This window comes from Lissotriton helveticus, chromosome 9, assembly GCF_964261635.1.
Source record: "Lissotriton helveticus chromosome 9, aLisHel1.1, whole genome shotgun sequence".
NCBI classification, from domain to species: Eukaryota; Metazoa; Chordata; class Amphibia; order Caudata; family Salamandridae; genus Lissotriton; species Lissotriton helveticus.
Window position 1 is genome coordinate 17,812,400 of NC_136070.1, and position 18,646 is coordinate 17,831,045.

The 18,646-nt window shown below is 49.7% G+C and overlaps 1 protein-coding gene across 4 annotated transcripts in view; it reads left to right on the forward strand.

The window, feature by feature from the left end:
* Positions 1–9,265: 9,265 nt before the first annotated feature.
* RALGAPA1 (Ral GTPase activating protein catalytic subunit alpha 1) overlaps positions 9,266–18,646 on the forward strand; it is a 575,362-nt gene continuing 565,981 nt past the window's right edge. For all 4 annotated transcript variants that reach the window (XM_078659361.1, XM_078659359.1, XM_078659360.1 and 1 more), the window contains exon 1: positions 9,266–9,508. In XM_078659361.1, the coding sequence (XP_078515487.1) occupies positions 9,403–9,508 (106 nt within the window). In that variant the 5' untranslated portion in view covers positions 9,266–9,402. The remainder of the gene's footprint in view (positions 9,509–18,646) is intronic.

Here is an 18,646-nt window from a genome sequence, read left to right on the forward strand (position 1 = left end):
GAAAGAGGTCCAGAGAAGGTTTAGAGACCTGTAGGTTCTTTTTCTACATGTTTTGTTATTTTGAAGCAACACACCATTAAGACATTGACAACCATCTTGGTAGAATAAACTTACAAGTGACATGAGACACGTATTCCAGAGCAATCGTCTTACACCTTGTGGTATGACATTAGATGAGGGTTTATATTACAACATGAAATCCTCTTTCTCCAGTTACTAGGATTCCTCTCTGCCCCAGAATGCTCATCCTCAGAGTCCCCAGGCGAGTCAACCACCCGGACTGGCCGACAGAGCACCCCCCAACTCTTGTTCCATTACCCCCAGATCTTCATCCATTTGTGTGGGCAGCCCCTGCTCTCCTTGACCACTCTCTCTACTTTCATGCACCAGTCCATATAGTTTGCCCAGTCGTTAACTTTCGGAATGACTTCAGCCCCCCAATTGCGCGCTATGTTCTGCTTAGCTATTGTGAAACCCAGTGTGGCCCAAAGTTTTGCTCCCATTGGTAGGTCTGTGGCAGTGTCCTGAGGTCCTTGCCACATAATTGTTGCATGTGCGAGGCAATTCTACTCCATTATTTTGTTATTTTGGGACAGCTCCACCATAAATGTAAAAAGGGGCTTCTTGGCCGCAGTTTTTAGGACCAAGTATGGAGTCAAGTCTGTTCATTTTAACTAGCACAACGCGTATGTAGTACGCCCTATGGAGTATTTTCAATTCAATCAATCTGAATTGGGAACGGATTGCCACCTCTCTGGGAAATGCCAGTGCCTCCAACCAATCCTCGTCATCCAGACTGCCCACATCCTACTCCCATCTGGCTCTCAATTTATCGAGGGTGTCTGGAGAGTTATTTAATATCTTCCGATATGTTAGTGATATTGCTTTCTTATTTAGATAGTCGTCTAAGAGCCTATCTTCCAAAGGGAAAGAGGCCAGAAGATCTGTCTGTTTCGGTATAGCTTGATTGAAAGCATGCCTAACTTGAAGATAGTGAAAGGTCTCTGTGGTAGGCAAGTCGTAATCTTTTTGAAGGTCGGAAAAGGGTCTAACCCGCCCCCCTACCCGAAGGTCTCCCATCCTGGAAAGGCTGAACAAATCCCATTTGTTAAACCCCAGTAGATTCCCTAATATTCCGAATTTTCTAGACTCCCACAGTGGGGTGGCTAGGGTTATTTTCTTTCCAACCCAGCGCTGTTGAAGCCGTGTGCCATATCTTAGTTGTTGATGATGTTGGGGAATGGAGTGGTGTTGCCTGCTTTCCACTGTAAATTGCTCTGAGGTAACCCCCTGGTTTCATATTGTATCTGTCCATATTGTAGGCTGGATTGTTATGTGCTACATGCACACATCTATCATTTACAACAAGCTGAGTCGCCCAATAGTAAGCCTGCAATGCCGGGAGTGCAATCCCCCCATCGTACCAACTCTTGGTCAGCTTGTGTAGCGCAATCAGCGGAATGCTTCCATCCCAGAGGAGTGTCCTCAGTTCAGCCTCTACCGTCTTAAAATACACCGGGAGCATCATATGCAGTGTATTTTGTCAAACATATACAAAGCGGGGAGCTCTTTTTATGGAGGGCTGCCCTACCCACCAATGACACTGGTAGTGACTTCCAGTGACGCACATCTTGCTGCAAATGGCGCGACGGGGATCTAAATTCAGGCAATGGAAAGCTGATGGATCTAGAGTTGCATGGATTACTATATATTTAAATCCTTCTGTCACCACTCGGACCTCACAATCACTAGGAAGTCTCGGATTTCCTCCCCACAGGGTGTATATAATCAACTTGTCCCAGTTTATGGTATACCCAGCGTAGTTTTGAAGAAGGGTAAACATATGCAGTACCCTGTTGAGGGAAGAGTAGGGGTTGGTCAAATAGAGGAGAATATACTGTCAGCATAAAGGGAGATTCTGTCTTTCTAGACCCCCGTCCATCCAAGTCATCTGATAAGGGGGTATCACCCTGTATCCACACCACTAGGGGTTCCAGTACTAGGGCAAATATCAATGGAGACAGGGGGCAGCCCTGTCTTGTACAGGGCCTGCCGAGTCGCAAGGACTTTGTCAGAACATTTACCTTCGCATTGAGCAGAGATGTGGGTCGGTACTACGCGCAGTCATCTGGAGGCTTCCCCTCTTTATGGATCACAACAATGTTAGCAAACCTCGGAGCATCAGGCAATTTCCCCACTAGGACGCTCTCCTGAAACATTTTCAATAAATATGGTGCAGTTGTGGAGGCTGTAACCTTATATAGCTCAATCGGCAGGCCATTGGGCCCGCTGCTTTCCCTGCCCGAATCACCTGTATTACTTTACTTTCTGTCAAGTCCAATTCTAAGCTCTCTTTATCCATCTTATCGAGGATAGGTATTTTAAGCGTGGCAAGGAGCTCCTGAGCCTCTCCCTGGGTGGTCCGGGTTGAGGACGTAAATAGTTTTCGGTAATAGGCTGTAAAGGTATCTGCAATTTCTTGTCTGTCTCGGATCCTCTCCCCTGGATCAGAAGGGACCTCAAAGACCCAACCTGATGCCTGCTCCCACCTGTCCAGCCACGCCAGCAGCTTACTAGCTCGGTTGCCAACTTCGTATAGTCTATGTGAGGTCATCCAGGAATGCGCTTTGGCTTTATCTTCAGCTTCATATGTGTTCTGCGATTTGGAGGTGGGCCACCGTAGGTCACAGCAATTGGGGAGTGATCGGAAATACCCCTAGGGTGGAGGATTACCTTGCAATATTGTGACAGTTGATCTACCAGTCCAAATACATAGTCTACTAGGGGCATGCTCCCATGTACATCCCAGTGGAAGGTGTATTGTTGGGCCGAGGGACTGCGAGTGCGCCACACATCTATAAGATTAATAGCTGATAGGAACTCAGCTAGCGCTTTCCCGCACTATCTTTTTGCCTGGCCAACAATCCGTCTCACTAATTAGAGCTGCTTTGCAATCTCCACCTGGTGGCAACTTCACTAGATGGGCAGCCAAATCTGTTAACGCAGAGGAGTGAAGTTGAGGGGGGATATATAGCGAGATAACATGTACTAACCTACCTTCCCAACAGCGGTATGAAGCACCCATATTGGTCATGTGTCACCTCATGAATCCTAATTGGAAGGGTTTTACACAATAAGTTGTCCACCGCTCTGGAGTCTCTGTATATCCCACGTGGCCTGTCAATCTATAGCCCAATCTATTGAGTGTACAGTAGGACGTACCTTGTACATGAGTTTCTTACAACAGGACTATATTGGGGGCCCGTCGCTTGATATATTGCATTACTACCCCCGTTTAATTTTGTCACCCAATCCATTTACATTCCAGGAAAGAACTGTCAACCGACCAAGGGATACACCTCTACTGACTTCATCGTGCATCTGAGCTATGCGGAGATGCGGCCGGGGCCCAGTCAATCCCATAGGTGTCCATAGTCCGCCCCGTAGTGACCCGAAGGGAGCGGTCCGAATAAGACTCCTCATCTGCTTCTAAGTCATTCAAGGTAGCATCTTGTGTCGTATCTCATGAATGATTTTGTTGTGAGGTCTGTATCCTTATCTCAACTATCTGCGCATTGTAGTGATTGAACTGAAACTTCCCACTAACTGAACTACCCCCCCCCCCCCAACTTTGCAGAGCACCTGTACCCCATTTCTTAGTAACGGGGAATGCGGCCTGCCCCCCTCCCCTAATAAATGGCCCCACAGCATGTTCACATTGTAACGCTTAATTTGGTTTCAAATCAACTTCAATGCGATTCTTCCAACAGTTTCAGGTTACCTTGTGGTTTCAGCCCGGAATCACTTGTTCCAACTGACAGTCAAATAAATCCTGTGGTGACCGTTAAGATGACGTATGGTCCATTCTTGGCAGTGGAACGCATAAACAGTTCAGTGTCAATCTGCTTTGTCGCCCGTTTGCGGTATCTGCACATTGGGAGGGTGCTGGATTCCAGCAGGTCTTTTATCAGCAATTTCTTTTTTTTTTTTGCGATGTGGTCTCAGGTTCTGGACTTTGAGTGTGAAGTCTGGGAAGAAGGTTATTGTGGTGTTTTTGTAGCACAACAGTGGTGCAGGGCGGGTGGTTTGTATTATTACATCCCGGTCTCTGAAATTGAAGATGCTCGCCAGTAAGGGCAGGGGAGGTGCGCCCGGACATGGCAGACCTCCCGGCACTCGATGAGCACGTTCCACAGAAAAATATTTGGAGAGGCGTTGGGGCTGCAAATGTTGTTAGAAGTTCCTTGACAAATAGATCTGTTGACATGCCCTCTGCTTTCTCTGGTACTACCAGGATGCAAACATTGTTGCAACGTGCGCACCCCTCGTAGTCTTCTAGCCGCGCTTCAAGTTCCTTGGTCACCGTACCAAGAAGAACTATAGTCTCTTCTGCGGCTTTTACCCTGGGGATCAAATTACGCAAGTCAGCATGCATCAGTGTAACCTCCGAGGCCACCGTGTCAATCTTGGTCTTGAACATTGAGCTGACTCTCTGAATGGCCACCATCAAATCCTGCAATGTGGGGCTGCCTTCCCCTGACACTTATTTTTGGCGTTGCTCCTCTCCTTCCATTACTTGAGTGTCTCTCTTGGGGTAGGCAAAACTGGTCTGGCTTAGTTTGATGGGGCGTCTTTGCGGTTTTATGGGTTGCCATTCACCACTTCCCAAAAGGTGAGTAGGGGATGTTTCCCTCGTCTTCTTGATGCCCAGTGTTTAGCTATAGTTGCAGTACTGAGGTGAGTGCAACCGCCACCCACCACAAAGGTCCTCCCGTCGCTGTAGTACAGGCAGCGCAGAGGTCCAGGAGGATGAGGGCCACGGTCTCAACCTTGTCCAGCAGGGTCCTGATGTCGTCGGTGTTGGCGAGGAGGGCAGTCTCGTTGCTGTGGTTGCTGCGGAACCCTGACTGGGATGGGTACAGGATGCTATTTTCTTCGAGGTATCGGGTTAGCGGTCTGTTGACGATCTTCTCGATGTCCTTGGCTAGGAACGGAAGCAGGAAGATGGGCCGGAGAAAGTTCTTGAGGTCTCTCGGGTCTGCCTTGGGTTTTTTGAGTAGGGCGTTGGTCTCGGCGTGTTTCCAGTTCTCTGGGAAGGTCGCGGTCTCGAAGGAGAGATTGATGACGTTGCGCAGATGGGGTGCGATGGAGCTGCTGCCTTTGTTGAAGATGTGGTGCGGGAGTGGGTCTGACGGGGAGCCGGAGTGGATTGTGCTCATGGTCTTGATGGTGTCATCTATGTTCACGTTGGCACAGGCTGGCAGGGGGTCGTGGTCGATGGTGTGCGGGGTGTCTGGAGTGTCGATGTCTGTTGAAGATGTCGTGGATATCAGCAATCTTACGGTGGAGGAAGGTGGCGAGGGAGTCGCACAGGGCTTGCGACGGCGGGATGTCGTTGGTGTTGGAGAGTTCCTTTACGATGTTGAAGAGCTCCCTCCTGTTGTGTGCGTTGTTGTCGAGGCGGTCTTTGAAGAAGGTCCTCCTGGCAGACCTGATGAGGTGATGGTGTTTGCGGATGGCGTCTTTGTGAGCTGCGAGGCTGTCTGGTGTCTTTTCATTGCGCTCATTCTTCTCCAGTTTCTGGCAGGTTCGCATTTGAGACTAGGAGTTCTGGGGTGAACCAGCTAGCTATCTTGCTGGTGTAATGGATGGCCGACAGCTCTCTTACAGCGCGGTCATCTTCGTTGGCTGCTGGCCACGCCCCCCCCAGAGACCTGCAGGGGTTGACTGCCCACACACTTTATAGCAGTATCATAAGGTCCTGAAGAAGGCTGTCATGCCTCTGGGGTTAATGTTTGATTTGTTCAGCATTCCGTCCATCAGATGTTCTTTTTTGCACACCTCTTATGAGGGCACAAGGCTGAAACATATCCTTCTATTTTTCACACTATGACAGGTTAATTCCCTCCCTTTTTAGCTTGGTTTTTAATCCTGAACCAGGGGTGCCCTAGTAAAGTCTATTGTGCACCCTGAAGTTTGTTTTACCTAACATACATTTTTGCTCTGCACCCCTGGCCACACCCAGCTCACTTGAGGTTTAGCATACATCTTTCTAGTAAATAAAACATACCAGCGCAAACAAAAAAGTGCTTTTTAGTGTGCGTGGTTTTCTCAATATTTATATTCTTAAGGTCTCTTATACTGGTGTCATACCAAAGAGTTGGAAATCAGTCACTTGTTGCTATTTGACAGTTAGTACAGCTACCAGTGCTTCGCTTCGCTCTATAAGAGTTCTGGAACCTATATATCTTTAAATATGGCACCTTCAGAATTAAAATACTTACAAATTAAATTCTATTAGGTCTAAAATCTATTTTCTTGCCTAGTCTTTGATGTCAATAAAACAAGTCTTTACTCGAGAGGCCTTTTCTCCTCTCGAAGATATTACCAAAGGTCATCTTACATTGAGCAAATAACCTGCTCTCATTTTATTGCCATCTTTTCACACAGAACCAGCACACCACCTTAAGGCATCACAATCAGCATGTTGGTTGGACATCTAACAGCACAAGCAGGGTATAGCCATGCCCCCACAGAAATGACAGCAACATGACTCATAAGTTAGTGAATATTACTCTCCCCAATACTTCAACATACATGTCGTTAGACCATATTACGGTGTGAGACTCCCAGTTGTTGAAGCCAAAAAAAAATTCTTTATTTTGGTTATCTCCCTGCTGAAACTGCCTCTGCTTCCATAGAAGTCAATGGGAGAAATACATTCTCCTGAATAATTTGGGTAAATCTCCCCCTTTCCGCTTCTAACATGTTGGCATGTGTGCTCCAGCACACCCTCACCAGTCAGAGACGTCATCTGGAAGAATACGAGGGCCAATTCTTGGCATGTGCATGGGGTGCATTCTTTCAGGAGTCAAGCAGTTGATGAAAGATTTATAAAGCGCTGCAAATCAACTGCGAGGGTCTCAAGGCGCTGGAGTTGGTAACTGCTTCGTGGGGATTTATTTTTATTTATTTATTGCGATTTTATATACCGCGAACATTACCCGAAGGTGTCAGAGTGCTTTACAAAAGAACCAGTTGCGATACATAAGGACTCAGGATTACATGAGTTACATAAAAGATACAAACAGGAAATAAATTTGCAAATGTACAAGTTGTAAAATCACACAGGGAAGAGATACAAATGGATAAACTCTAAGAGTCACATAGGAATGGTAGTGAGTACAAAGGTCTACTACATATACTAGTGGTTAGAGTTATCTCTATATACATATATATACACACAAATAGATTTTCTCAGGATTGCATTTTACCAGCGATTAGGCTGGACAAGTATATATCAAATATTTACAGAGTGTTTTTACATTTTTGCTTCATTTAGTGTAACGTTTGCCTTTTTATTTGGTTCACTTGTAATGTTCTCATGTACCAGTTCTGTTCCTATTGTGAAGCGCTCTGACACCTTCGGGTAAAGTCCGCGCTATATAAAAATGCACAAATAATAAAATAAAAAGTGAAAAGAGAAGTAAAAAGAAATGAAAAACCTGGGTTAGATCACTCAGTTGCAATGAGGGGAAAGCAAGGAGAAGGCACTCAAAAACAGAGAATACAGGAGCAAGAGCCTCAACCGGGAGGGCTGGGGCGGGGTCACATCATCCAGACCCTCCCAAGCCCCCCCTCGGACTCTCCCGCGGCTCCTCCAGCCCCGGGCTCTCCGGCACCCGCCGCCCCGGGCCTCTCCCGCCTCCCTGGGCCTCCTCCACCCCCGGCCCCCACACCACCACCAGCCGCAGCCTGCCCTGCATCCTAGAGCCTCGGATAGCGGCCCACATCCGGCTGGACAGTCACTTCCGGGTGAAGGGGTGGTAACTTCCGGGACGCTCTAGCCATCTTTTCCGGGTGGGTCATTTTTTTGTAGCCAATCACAGGCTTTATGAGGCGGCTCAGCCGCCCGGCTCCTCCCACACCCGCCCTCGCGCCTGTCACTCAGTGCCATCCGGCCCTCCCATTGGCCGCCGCTGCCTCCGCTGCTGAAGTCGGGGAGAGTGGAAAGCAGAGCGGGCGGAGGGGGGTCCAGGTCCACTTGGGGCGGCGGGAGGTCAGGCCCGAGCTCGGGAACCTCCCGCCCGGCGAGGCCGCGGGGAGCATGGAGCGTGCGCCGCGGAGCTAGAGCGGGCATCGGAGCCCCGAGGGAGCGACGCCCAGGACTGGAGGGAGAGAGCCCGGGACACCCTGCTGACCTCTGACCCCACTCACCTCTGACCCCTGGGGCCCTCCGGCCCCACCCAGGACAGGCTCCTCCAACCACTGTACCCCCAGCAGAGGCACGACTGGACCTCTGCCACACCCTGCGGGGCACCCCCGCCCCACCCAGCAGTGGAACATTCCAAAGACACCCCAAGACCCTAAGACACCCTGTGACCCTACCACACCCCAGGACACCCTGACCCTACCACACCCCAGGACACCCTGACCCTACCACACCCCAGGTCCCTAAGACACCCCAAGAACCCAAAGAGACCCTGACCCTACCACACCCTGATTCTACCACACCCCAGGACCCTAAGACATCCCAAGATCCTAAGACATCCCAGGACCCTACCTCACTCCAGGAGCACTAAGCACCCTGACCCTAGCACACCTTAGGAGCCCTCCATCATCATCCAGAGACTACCCCCACACTCCTGTACCCTCAAACCTTCCCAATACCCCACCAGTCCTCCTCCACCCCCTAAGAGGCCTCCATCCTCATCCAGGGGACTACCATTCTCACACTCCTGTACCCCTTACCCTGCCACTCCTCTGCTACGCCCAGGTACCCCCTACTCCCCCCAGGAACTCTACCCACACTTCTGTACCCCCTACCCTGCCCACAACCCTACCAGTTCCAGGATCTGACCCCTGCAACTCCAGGTAACCACTGGTACCTGACATCCCATCCCTCAAGCTCCTCCATCACCGCAGGGGCTGCCTACGACCAAAGACTCCCACTGCTCCCTTCGACTAGCAGAATATCCCCCTAGCCCCAGACCACCCTTTCCCTGCAACAGCAGGAACAAGTCTGGGACCATCCGTGAGCACTACAGGAGGGACACAATATCTCTTGGTATTTTTGGGGTTCTGTAACCCTTCTTTAGGCCCAGGACACCTCGTGCCTCTTCAAGGGTCTTCCTGGAAACATCCTTGAGGTTATGACACTGGATTGATATATTTTTTTAAGGAATACAACAAGTCAGAGACTCTGGGTCACCATCCCAACCTCAAGGCACTGTTATTGGACAACTCGCTTGGATTTATTTAGGGATACCTACAACAGAGCGGTGGGCACGTTTTCTGTGTCCCACCCCCTGGAATAGACTCATGCCCTCCCGGAAAGGTGCGAAGTAGACCTGAACTCTCAGACCATCCTTCGCACTCCAGGGACGTAGATCCGGGAGCGGGATGTTTTCCAAAAAAGCTCATGGCGATGTCAAGAAGTCAACACTGAAGGTGCTGGATTCCAAGAAGGATGTCCTAACTCGACTGAAGCATCTGCGCATTGTTATTGGTGAGATCTGCGTGCATGAACAGAAAACAGTGGCTCCACCCAAAAATGTTCTGATACATCTACATTCTCATATCGGTTCATATCCATCAACGAAAACGAGTTTGCGGGCTTAACCCTTTCATTAAAAGTACGGAGTACAGTTTTTGTGAATAAGCTGCACCGAAGTGGAGGCTCAGACTTCGTACCGTGAAATGTGTACAAAACCTGAGCATATCCCAAGTTTGTCACATTGTTTAGTTAATTGTAAACTAGATCAGCAGTTCATGTGTTGGAGTATTGTATAAACTTAGGGAAGCATGTCCCAATTTGAACAAAAATAGTGTTGCCTGCCTTTATTCCATGTTGGCAGCCAAATTGGAATATCCAAACGCTTTTCCTGGAATGACATCCTGAACACTCGCTCCTCCATCTGTCCTGAATGGCCCGAAGGCATTCTAAGCAGTTAGCGTAGGCACAGTTCTGCCAATGGAATTATCCGCAGCTTCCTTCCTGGTCAGAGGATGAAGCATGCTTTAGCAAAGGAGGAGGGCTGCAGAAGCAAGTATTCCAAGCATTCCTCTCCTGGGTGCTTAGGATGCAATCCATTCTCCCCGCACATTTCTACTTCTAGGCCAAACGTTTTCCCCTCCGTACCATCAGCAATGTTATCTTATGTTTTGTACAACAACCACATGCACGTTGTGTTAGGTGGTTAATAAGAAAATACAGTGGCTGATGTTTTGTTGAGTAACTCTCATGTCGGATAGTGACTAGCTAGATCCTGTCTTGGTTCTGTGTAGTGTGTTATGAATATGGCGATCTGTGCTGAAGGGCTTTGCCATTTGTTTCACTGTAGTGTGGTACACAATTATCCATTGCTTGTGACCATTCACATATTCCCATCTTCCGCTGCAACACATGCACATCATCTTAGGTGGGGGTTTCTTGTGTATACATGTTTGACGGGGTGGGCATGTGGGGGTCCGGTTGGAGGAGGGGGAGCTCACTATGACCTACTGGGGACTGCCCATACCTATCATTGTCCGCTTCTTGACTGCGTTCCGCCTAATTGTGTTAATGTTGGGGGCCATCCTGCACTTGTTGGTGGTGTTCTTGGTAGCATGTTTAGTGGCATTATAGTGCCCTATGCCTGTTGTTTTATGGCTCCTCTTGCCAACATTTTGCCCAATCTTTGCATACTCCTTGAAACATTGGGGCATTTTTTTTACAGTATTCTGTCTGTTCTTGGCAGAATAGTGGTCCATCTGTCTCAGACTGTAAGTGTTTTTGACAAAATTAGGGCTATGTGTTGCATAATGGTGGGAGTGGCATAATGGTGCCCAACCTTGACATACTGTTACCATTCTTAACATCATTATGGCTTTCTCTGGCACAACAATGGTGACAATTCCTGCCAGATGATGGACGTGCTTGGGATTTGATGATGATGATGATTATAATATATGGACGTGAAAGGCAGAATCTATTCATGTGTGACATAGTACGTGTGAGTGCTTAGTGAAAATGTCCAGGTGATGGGGGCGCAAATGGATTTACCAAAATGAAAATTGACATGGATTACAGTATTTATTTTCATGAAAGAAAAGAACACATCATCTCTGCTTGTGGGAATTGAGCTTGTTTATGCAAAATAAACATGTATTTCATGTTAATGTCTGCATTTTCAGAAACTAGTTAGCACGTTTTGGATGAGTTAATTGCATTTCAGAAAGTTTTAAAAAGCTGACATTTGAGCGACTGAAATTGGAAGGCTTGTTTCTGTTTTTTTTTCGTTATTTCTCCGTGCGCTCTTAGTGCTAAAACTGTTATTTCATGATTGTGTGGATTCATTTCCGTGCTATAACCTACAGCCGCCAGGACTCGTGCCAGTGATATTGGAATCATTTGTCTGCTGCCTGATCCAGTAAGGTCGATGTAGTTGAGTAGCAGCATTACGATTTGAGCCCGAAGGCTTTTTCTGGCTCTGCTGCTTCTTCCAAATACATGCTCAGTCATAAAATATGACTCGAAGTGAGCGTGAAAGAAACATGAAATGAAGAAAGTTTCTGCGTAAAGTTTAAAAAGAGATGGGGCATGTGGCAATGCTTGACCTCATGCTTTTTAACTGCTTGTAATACATATAACTCATTTCCCAATTTGTATAGAAAGTGTGCTGAGAAACCTACCGTTTTACCACTATTTACAAAGGTCTCTTGGGGAGTTTGAGCCAGAACAATCCGGGCAAGGCTTTCTTGTACCACCCTAAATATATGAAAATTCTGCTGAAATATCCTCCTCTCAATCCTGAAATATTCTCTTTGGGTTGGGTGCGATTGAGGCGGGAATTTGAGAATCCCACTACACCCAAAATGCCCTCAAGGAAGTTTGGATTGCACTCAAGGAAGTTGGCAGGTTATGCCCAGACGTGGTTCCCTTTCTCACTTTGCCAGTGAATTCAAGCTAGCCAGGACAATGAAGGCTGTTAGCCCGAAACCGGTCCCAGGATGCTTGTTTCTGGTCCAGAAACAAGCATCCTGGGACCTGGCTTGGCAGTTCGGGTTGGACTGTTCCCATGAGGCACAGGGTAAAGAATGATTTGCATATAGCTGTGTCTGAACTGGGGTGGCGAAGTGAGCTAAAGAACGATGATGGATTCAACCCGGATCTGTGACTTGGGTGAGTGTCTGAAAAGTTTCAGCGCTCCATCCGTCCATCATCTCCCTGTGTTTGCTTTGTTCTCTGTGAAAGAGCACTAGTGGCCTCCATGTACAGTTTAGGATGACAGGTCACACTGTAGAACCTGGGGAAGTCCACAGGTGATGGGCACGTCCAGGCCCCAAAGGTTGCCTATGTGAACAAACTGGTGTAGTTGAAAAGGTAGGCGGGAAACCAGTGAAGCTCCTTGCCGGTGAATCTCATTTGAGACTCTAGGGTGTATATGGGGGTGAGATGGTCAACTGTGCTGAAGGCAGCCGAGTGGTTCAGCAATGTCTGGAGACGGGTCATTTCCACTTGTAGTCAGGAGGGAGTCATCCGTAAAATGTAAGGTAGAAGTCTACTGGTTGCAGTGTGATCTGAAGTCAGACCGGTATTCATGCAGGACATGTTTAGAAGTGATGGGATTTTGGAGTTGAACATTGACAGCTTTTTCAGTGATATTGCAGATCAGAGGTAGGTGAGTTTTGGGCCAGTAGTAGGCACGGTCATTAGGGTATTGTACAGGTTTCTTTAGGATGGTGCGGATCTGGCATGCCTTGAGTGCCTGTACGAAGATTTGCTGGGTGAGGGTGGCATTGACAATGGTGAGAAGGGGTGAGAGACCGTTAATGAAGGACAAGGGTAAGCTATTATCTTCATGAGATCCTTCAACAAGGAGATGTATGGCGGCATTGTACCCAAGGTGGGTGGGAAAAGTGCACGTCTGTTTGGAGGCTGAGACTTAGATTATGAGAGAGGGGGCCCTGCCAGAAGTGCTCCAATAGGCCCACTGAGACTCGTGCATAGGGCCATGGGCCACTGCACGCTACCACACAAGACTGCCCCCACATTACAGTGTGTACTGTTTCTCATTGGTACCCTTAATAAATGTGCTCTGCTTACATAAAGTATGTTTCAATTGTGTGTTTTAGAATTAAAGTACCTTTCTTCTTAAATATAAAGTATTGGCTGGACCTTGATTGATAGTTCAATTCTGGGCGCATATTGAGTGCTGCGTCTCTTTTCCCACTTCATGTTCCCAAGTAAGCCTTGGACTGCTCCTCTTCACTGCACTGCACTGAGGGTCAAGTGCTAAAGTGATGTACCGGCGGATCAGGTTTGGGCCTAATATGAGAGTAAGTGGTAAAACACCTGGGTAGAATGCTCTGATTGTAACCACTGACCGCCCTGGGACTCCTGAACTGAGTTCCATACCCGCCTGCTGCAGGGATGTGGTTTCTGTCAGGCTCTGAGAGTGATCATCCAGTATTCCTTTATTCAGGGCTAGATCATATTCAATATTTGTACTTCTCCCTAAAAATGTTTGAAAATTAACAAGATGATCGTGAAATGTGTTTTAGAGCATCGGTTTAACACTGAGAAAGCCATTATCTTCTGCCCATCACACCCGCGATATCCTGTTTCCTGTCTGCTGGATGATTTGTTATGTAGTGTCTCGTCTTGTTCTCAATGGGCCTCAAGCTCCTCTCATTTAGCCCATGTGTCCCAATCTATCAGTGGGCCTCATCTCTTCATATTCATTTCTTGGGGGGCTCGTACTAGCCATGGGCCTCGGGCTCCTCTCGTTTAGCCCATGGCCCTCGGGCTCCTCTCGTTTAGCCCATGGCCCTCGGGCTCCTCTCGTTTAGCCCATGCCCCTCGGGCTCCTCTCGTTTAGCCCATGGCCCTCGGGCTCCTCTCGTTTAGCCCATGGCCCCCGGGCTCCTCTCGTTTAGCCCATGGCCCCCGGGCTCTTCTCGTTTAGCCCATGGCCCTCGGGCTCCTCCCGTTTAGCCCATGGCCCTCGGGCTCCTCCCGTTTAGCCCATGGGCCTCGGGCTCCTCTCGTTTAGCCCATGGGCCTCGGGCTCCTCTCGTTTAGCCCATGGCCCTCGGGCTCCTCTCGTTTAGCCCATGGCCCTCGGGCTCCTCTCGTTTAGCCCATGGGCCTCGGGCTCCTCTCGTTTAGCCCATGGCCCTCGGGCTTCTCTCGTTTAGCCCATGGGCCTCGGGCTCCTCTCGTTTAGCCCATGGCCCTCGGGCTCCTCTCGTTTAGCCCATGGCCCTCGGGCTCCTCTCGTTTAGCCCATGGCCCTCGGGCTCCTCTCGTTTAGCCCATGGCCACCGGGCTCCTCTCGTTTAGCCCATGGCCACCGGGCTCCTCTCGTTTAGCCCATGGCCCTCGGGCTCCTCTCGTTTAGCCCATGGCCCTCGGGCTCCTCTCGTTTAGCCCATGGCCCTCGGGCTCCTCTCGTTTAGCCCATGGCCCTCGGGCTCCTCTCGTTTAGCCCATGGGCCTCGGGCTCCTCTCGTTTAGCCCATGGGCCTCGGGCTCCTCTCGTTTAGCCCATGGCCCCCGGGCTCCTCTCGTTTAGCCCATGGCCCCCGGGCTCCTCTCGTTTAGCCCATGGCCCCCGGGCTCCTCTCGTTTAGCCCATGGCCCTCGGGCTCCTCTCGTTTAGCCCATGGCCCTCGGGCTCCTCTCGTTTAGCCCATGGCCCTCGGGCTCCTCTCGTTTAGCCCATGGCCCTCTGGCTCTCCAAGGGCCTCACGCCCCCCCGCCCCCCCATTCACTTCATGGGCCTCAAACTCCTCTTGTTTTCCATGGGCTTCAGTCTCCTTACATTGCGTCCATGCGCCTCAAGCTTCTCACATTCAGTCCTTGTGGCTTAAGCTTCTCTCATTTCGCCCATGTATCACAATCTATCAGTGGGCCTCATCTCTTCACATTAATTCTTTTGGGCTCGTGCTAGCCATGGTCCTCAGGCTCCTCTCGTTTAGCCCATGTGCCTCAGCTTCTCCCCTTCAAACCATGTGCCTCGGCTTCTCCCATTCAGACTATGGGCCTCACGCTCTCCACATTCAGTCCATGTGCCTCAGGCTATCCAGGGCCTCACGCCCCCACATTCACTTCATGGGCCTCAAACTTCTCTTGTTTTCCATGGACTTCAGTCTCCTTACATTGCGTCCATGCAACTCAAGCTTCTCACATTCAGTCCTCGTGTCTCGAGCTTTTCACATTCGGTCCTCATGGCTCAAGCTTCTCACATTCAGTCCTCTTGGCTCAAGCTTCTCACATTCAGTCCTTGTGGCTCGAGCTTCTCACATTCAGTCCTCGTGGCTCGAGCTTCTCACATTCAGTCCTCGTGGCTCGAGCTTCTCACATTCAGTCCTCGTGGCTCGAGCTTCTCACATTCAGTCCTCGTGGCTCGAGCTTCTCACATTCAGTCCTCGTGGCTCGAGCTTCTCACATTCAGTCCTCGTGGCTCGAGCTTCTCACATTCAGTCCTCGTGGCTCGAGCTTCTCACATTCAGTCCTCGTGGCTCGAGCTTCTCACATTCAGTCCTCGTGGCTCGAGCTTCTCACATTCAGTCCTCGTGGCTCGAGCTTCTCACATTCAGTCCTCATGGCTCGAGCTTCTCACATTCAGTCCTCGTGTCTCGAGCTTTTCACATTCGGTCCTCTTGGCTCAAGCTTCTCACATTCAGTCCTCTTGGCTCAAGCTTCTCACTTTCAGTCCTTGTGGCTCAAGCTTCTCACATTCAGTCCTCGTTGCTCGAGATTCTCACATTCATTCCTCGTGGCTCGAGCTTCTCACATTCAGTCCATGCGCCTCAAGCTTCTCACATTCAGTCCTCGTGGCTCAAGCGTCTAACATTCAGTCCTCGTGGCTCAAGCGTCTCACATTCAGTCCTCGTGGGTCAAGCTCTCCACATTCAGTCCTTGTGGCTCAAGCTCTCCACATTCAGTCCTTGTGGCTCAAGCTCTCCACATTCAGTCCTTGTGGCTCAAGCTCTCCATATTCAGTCCTCGTGGCTCAAGCTCCTCACATTCAGTCCTCGTGGCTCAAGCTCCTCACATTCAGTCCTCGTGGCTCAAGCTCCTCACATTCAGTCCTCGTGGCTCAAGCTTCTCACAGAGTAAGAAAAATCAAAAGGGGGAGTGAAGAGGTGGTGCTGGGTGGCACCAAGGTGGGCACGTCCTCCTCTTTGCTGAAGTACAGTTAATCAATAGGGTCCACCTTGCGTAGAGTGAGTGTATACCCTGATGTTAATGGAATACACACTAATTATTAAAATACCCCTCACACACCAAAAGGGCCTTTGGTGTCATGCTTCATCATCGGGGTCTTCCCGCCCCGCTGCGGGACTGGGCAGTGCTGCGACAAGCGACTACGCTGGAGCACCTTTAGATGGGGGTGCTATGTGAGTGGAGTGAGTGTCAGTGAGGTCAGGAGTGATACATAAAGTGATGTTAAAAAATAACTGGCCTGGTGGTAAGAAAAATTATTTAATAGGCACCGGCTGGTATTGTTAAAAACGTGTGATGCGGAGAAGTTAGGCTGGTTAATGGGCTTACTCTCCTGTGTGGGTCAACATGTTTCGGGGCGTGGAGCCCCTTCGTCAGGACCGGGAGAAGATCCCCCTGTCACTCACTAGTGTTACACCACAATAAAAAATTTTTAAGTAAGGTGTATGTACATATAAGTGTAAAGAAAATTTCTTATCAATGTGTGTAGCTATATATTTTATATTTACACAGTTCCTACCACTAACAGATTTGCTGATGTAGTCTGCTTTTTAGAGTGAGGAGTCAATGCCCCATGAGCCAGCACTAGACAGCAGGGTATTTAGAGGGTCCACTCAACCCCCAGCACGGCGGTGCTTCCTCCTTCGTCTGCGGCTCCCGTGTTATGTCACATTCAGTCCATACGCCTCAAGCTTCTCACATTCAGTCCTCGTGGCTCAAACTTGTCACATTCAGTCCTCTTGGTCAAGCTCCTCATGCTATCAATGGGCCTGAAGATCCTCCGGTGTAGTCCATGTGCCTTAAGCTATCCATGGGTCTCGAGCTCCCCACATTGAGCCCACAGGCCTCAAGCTGCTCATTTAACTTCATGGGCCTCAAACTCCTCTTGTTTTCCTTGGGCTTCAGTCTCCTTACATTGCGTCCATGCGCCTCGAGCTTTCACATTCAGTCCTCGTGGCTAGAGCTTCTCACATTCAGTCCTCGTGGCTCGAGCTTCTCACATTCAGTCCTCTTGACTCAAGCTTCTCACATTCAGTCCTCGTGGCTCAAGCTTCTCACATTCAGTCCTCGTGGCTCAAGCTTCTCACATTCAGTCCTCGTGGCTCAAGCTTCTCACATTCAGTCCTCGTGGCTCTCAGTCCTCGTGGCTCAAGCTTCTCACATTCAGTCCTGGTGGCTCAAGCTTCTCCCGTTCATTCCATGCGCCTCAAGCTTCTCCCATTCAGTCCTCGTGGCTAAAGCTCTCTACATTCAGTCCTCGTGGCTAAAGCTCTCTACATTCAGTCCTTGTGGCTCAAGCTCTCCACATTCAGTCCTTGTGGCTCAAGCTCTCCACATTCAGTCCTTGTGGCTCAAGCTTCTCACATTCAGTCCATGCGCCTCAAGCTTCTCACATTCAGTCCTCTTGGCTCAAGCTTCTCACATTCAGTCCTCGTGGCTCGAGCTTCTCACATTCAGTCCTCGTGGCTCGAGCTTCTCACATTCAGTCCTCGTGGCTCGAGCTTCTCACATTCAGTCCTCGTGGCTCGAGCTTCTCACATTCAGTCCTCGTGGCTCGAGCTTCTCACATTCAGTCCTCGTGGCTCGAGCTTCTCACATTCAGTCCTCGTGGCTCGAGCTTCTCACATTCAGTCCTCGTGGCTCGAGCTTCTCACATTCAGTCCTCGTGGCTCGAGCTGCTCACATTCAGTCCTCGTGGCTCGAGCTTCTCACATTCAGTTCTCGTGGCTCGAGCTCTCCACATTCAGTTCTCGTGGCTCGAGCTTTTCACATTCAGTCCTGGTGGCTCAAGCTTTTCCCGTTCATTCCATGCGCCTCAAGCTTCTCCCATTCAGTCCTCGTGGCTAAAGCTCTCTACATTCAGTCCTTGTGGCTCAAGCTCTCCACATTCAGTCCTTGTGGCTCAAGCTTCTCACATTCAGTCCATGCGCCTCAAGCTTCTCACATTCAGTCCTCTTGGCTCAAGCTTCTCACATTCAGTCCTCGTGGCTCAAGCTTCTCACATTCAGTCCTCGTGGCTCAAGCTTCTCACATTCAGTCCTCGTGGCTCGAGCTTCTCACATTCAGTCCTCGTGGCTCGAGCTTCTCACATTCAGTCCTCGTGGCTCGAGCTTCTCACATTCAGTCCTCGTGGCTCGAGCTTCTCACATTCAGTCCTCGTGGCTCGAGCTTCTCACATTCAGTCCTCGTGGCTCGAGCTCTCCACATTCAGTTCTCGTGGCTCGAGCTTCTCACATTCAGTCCTCGTGGCTCGAGCTTCTCACATTCAGTCCTCGTGGCTCGAGCTCTCCACATTCAGTTCTCGTGGCTCGAGCTTCTCACATTCAGTCCTCGTGGCTCAAGCTCTCCACATTCAGACCTCTTGGTCAAGCTCCTCATGCTATCAATGGGCCTGAAGATCCTCCGGTGTAGTCCATGTGCCTTAAGCTATCC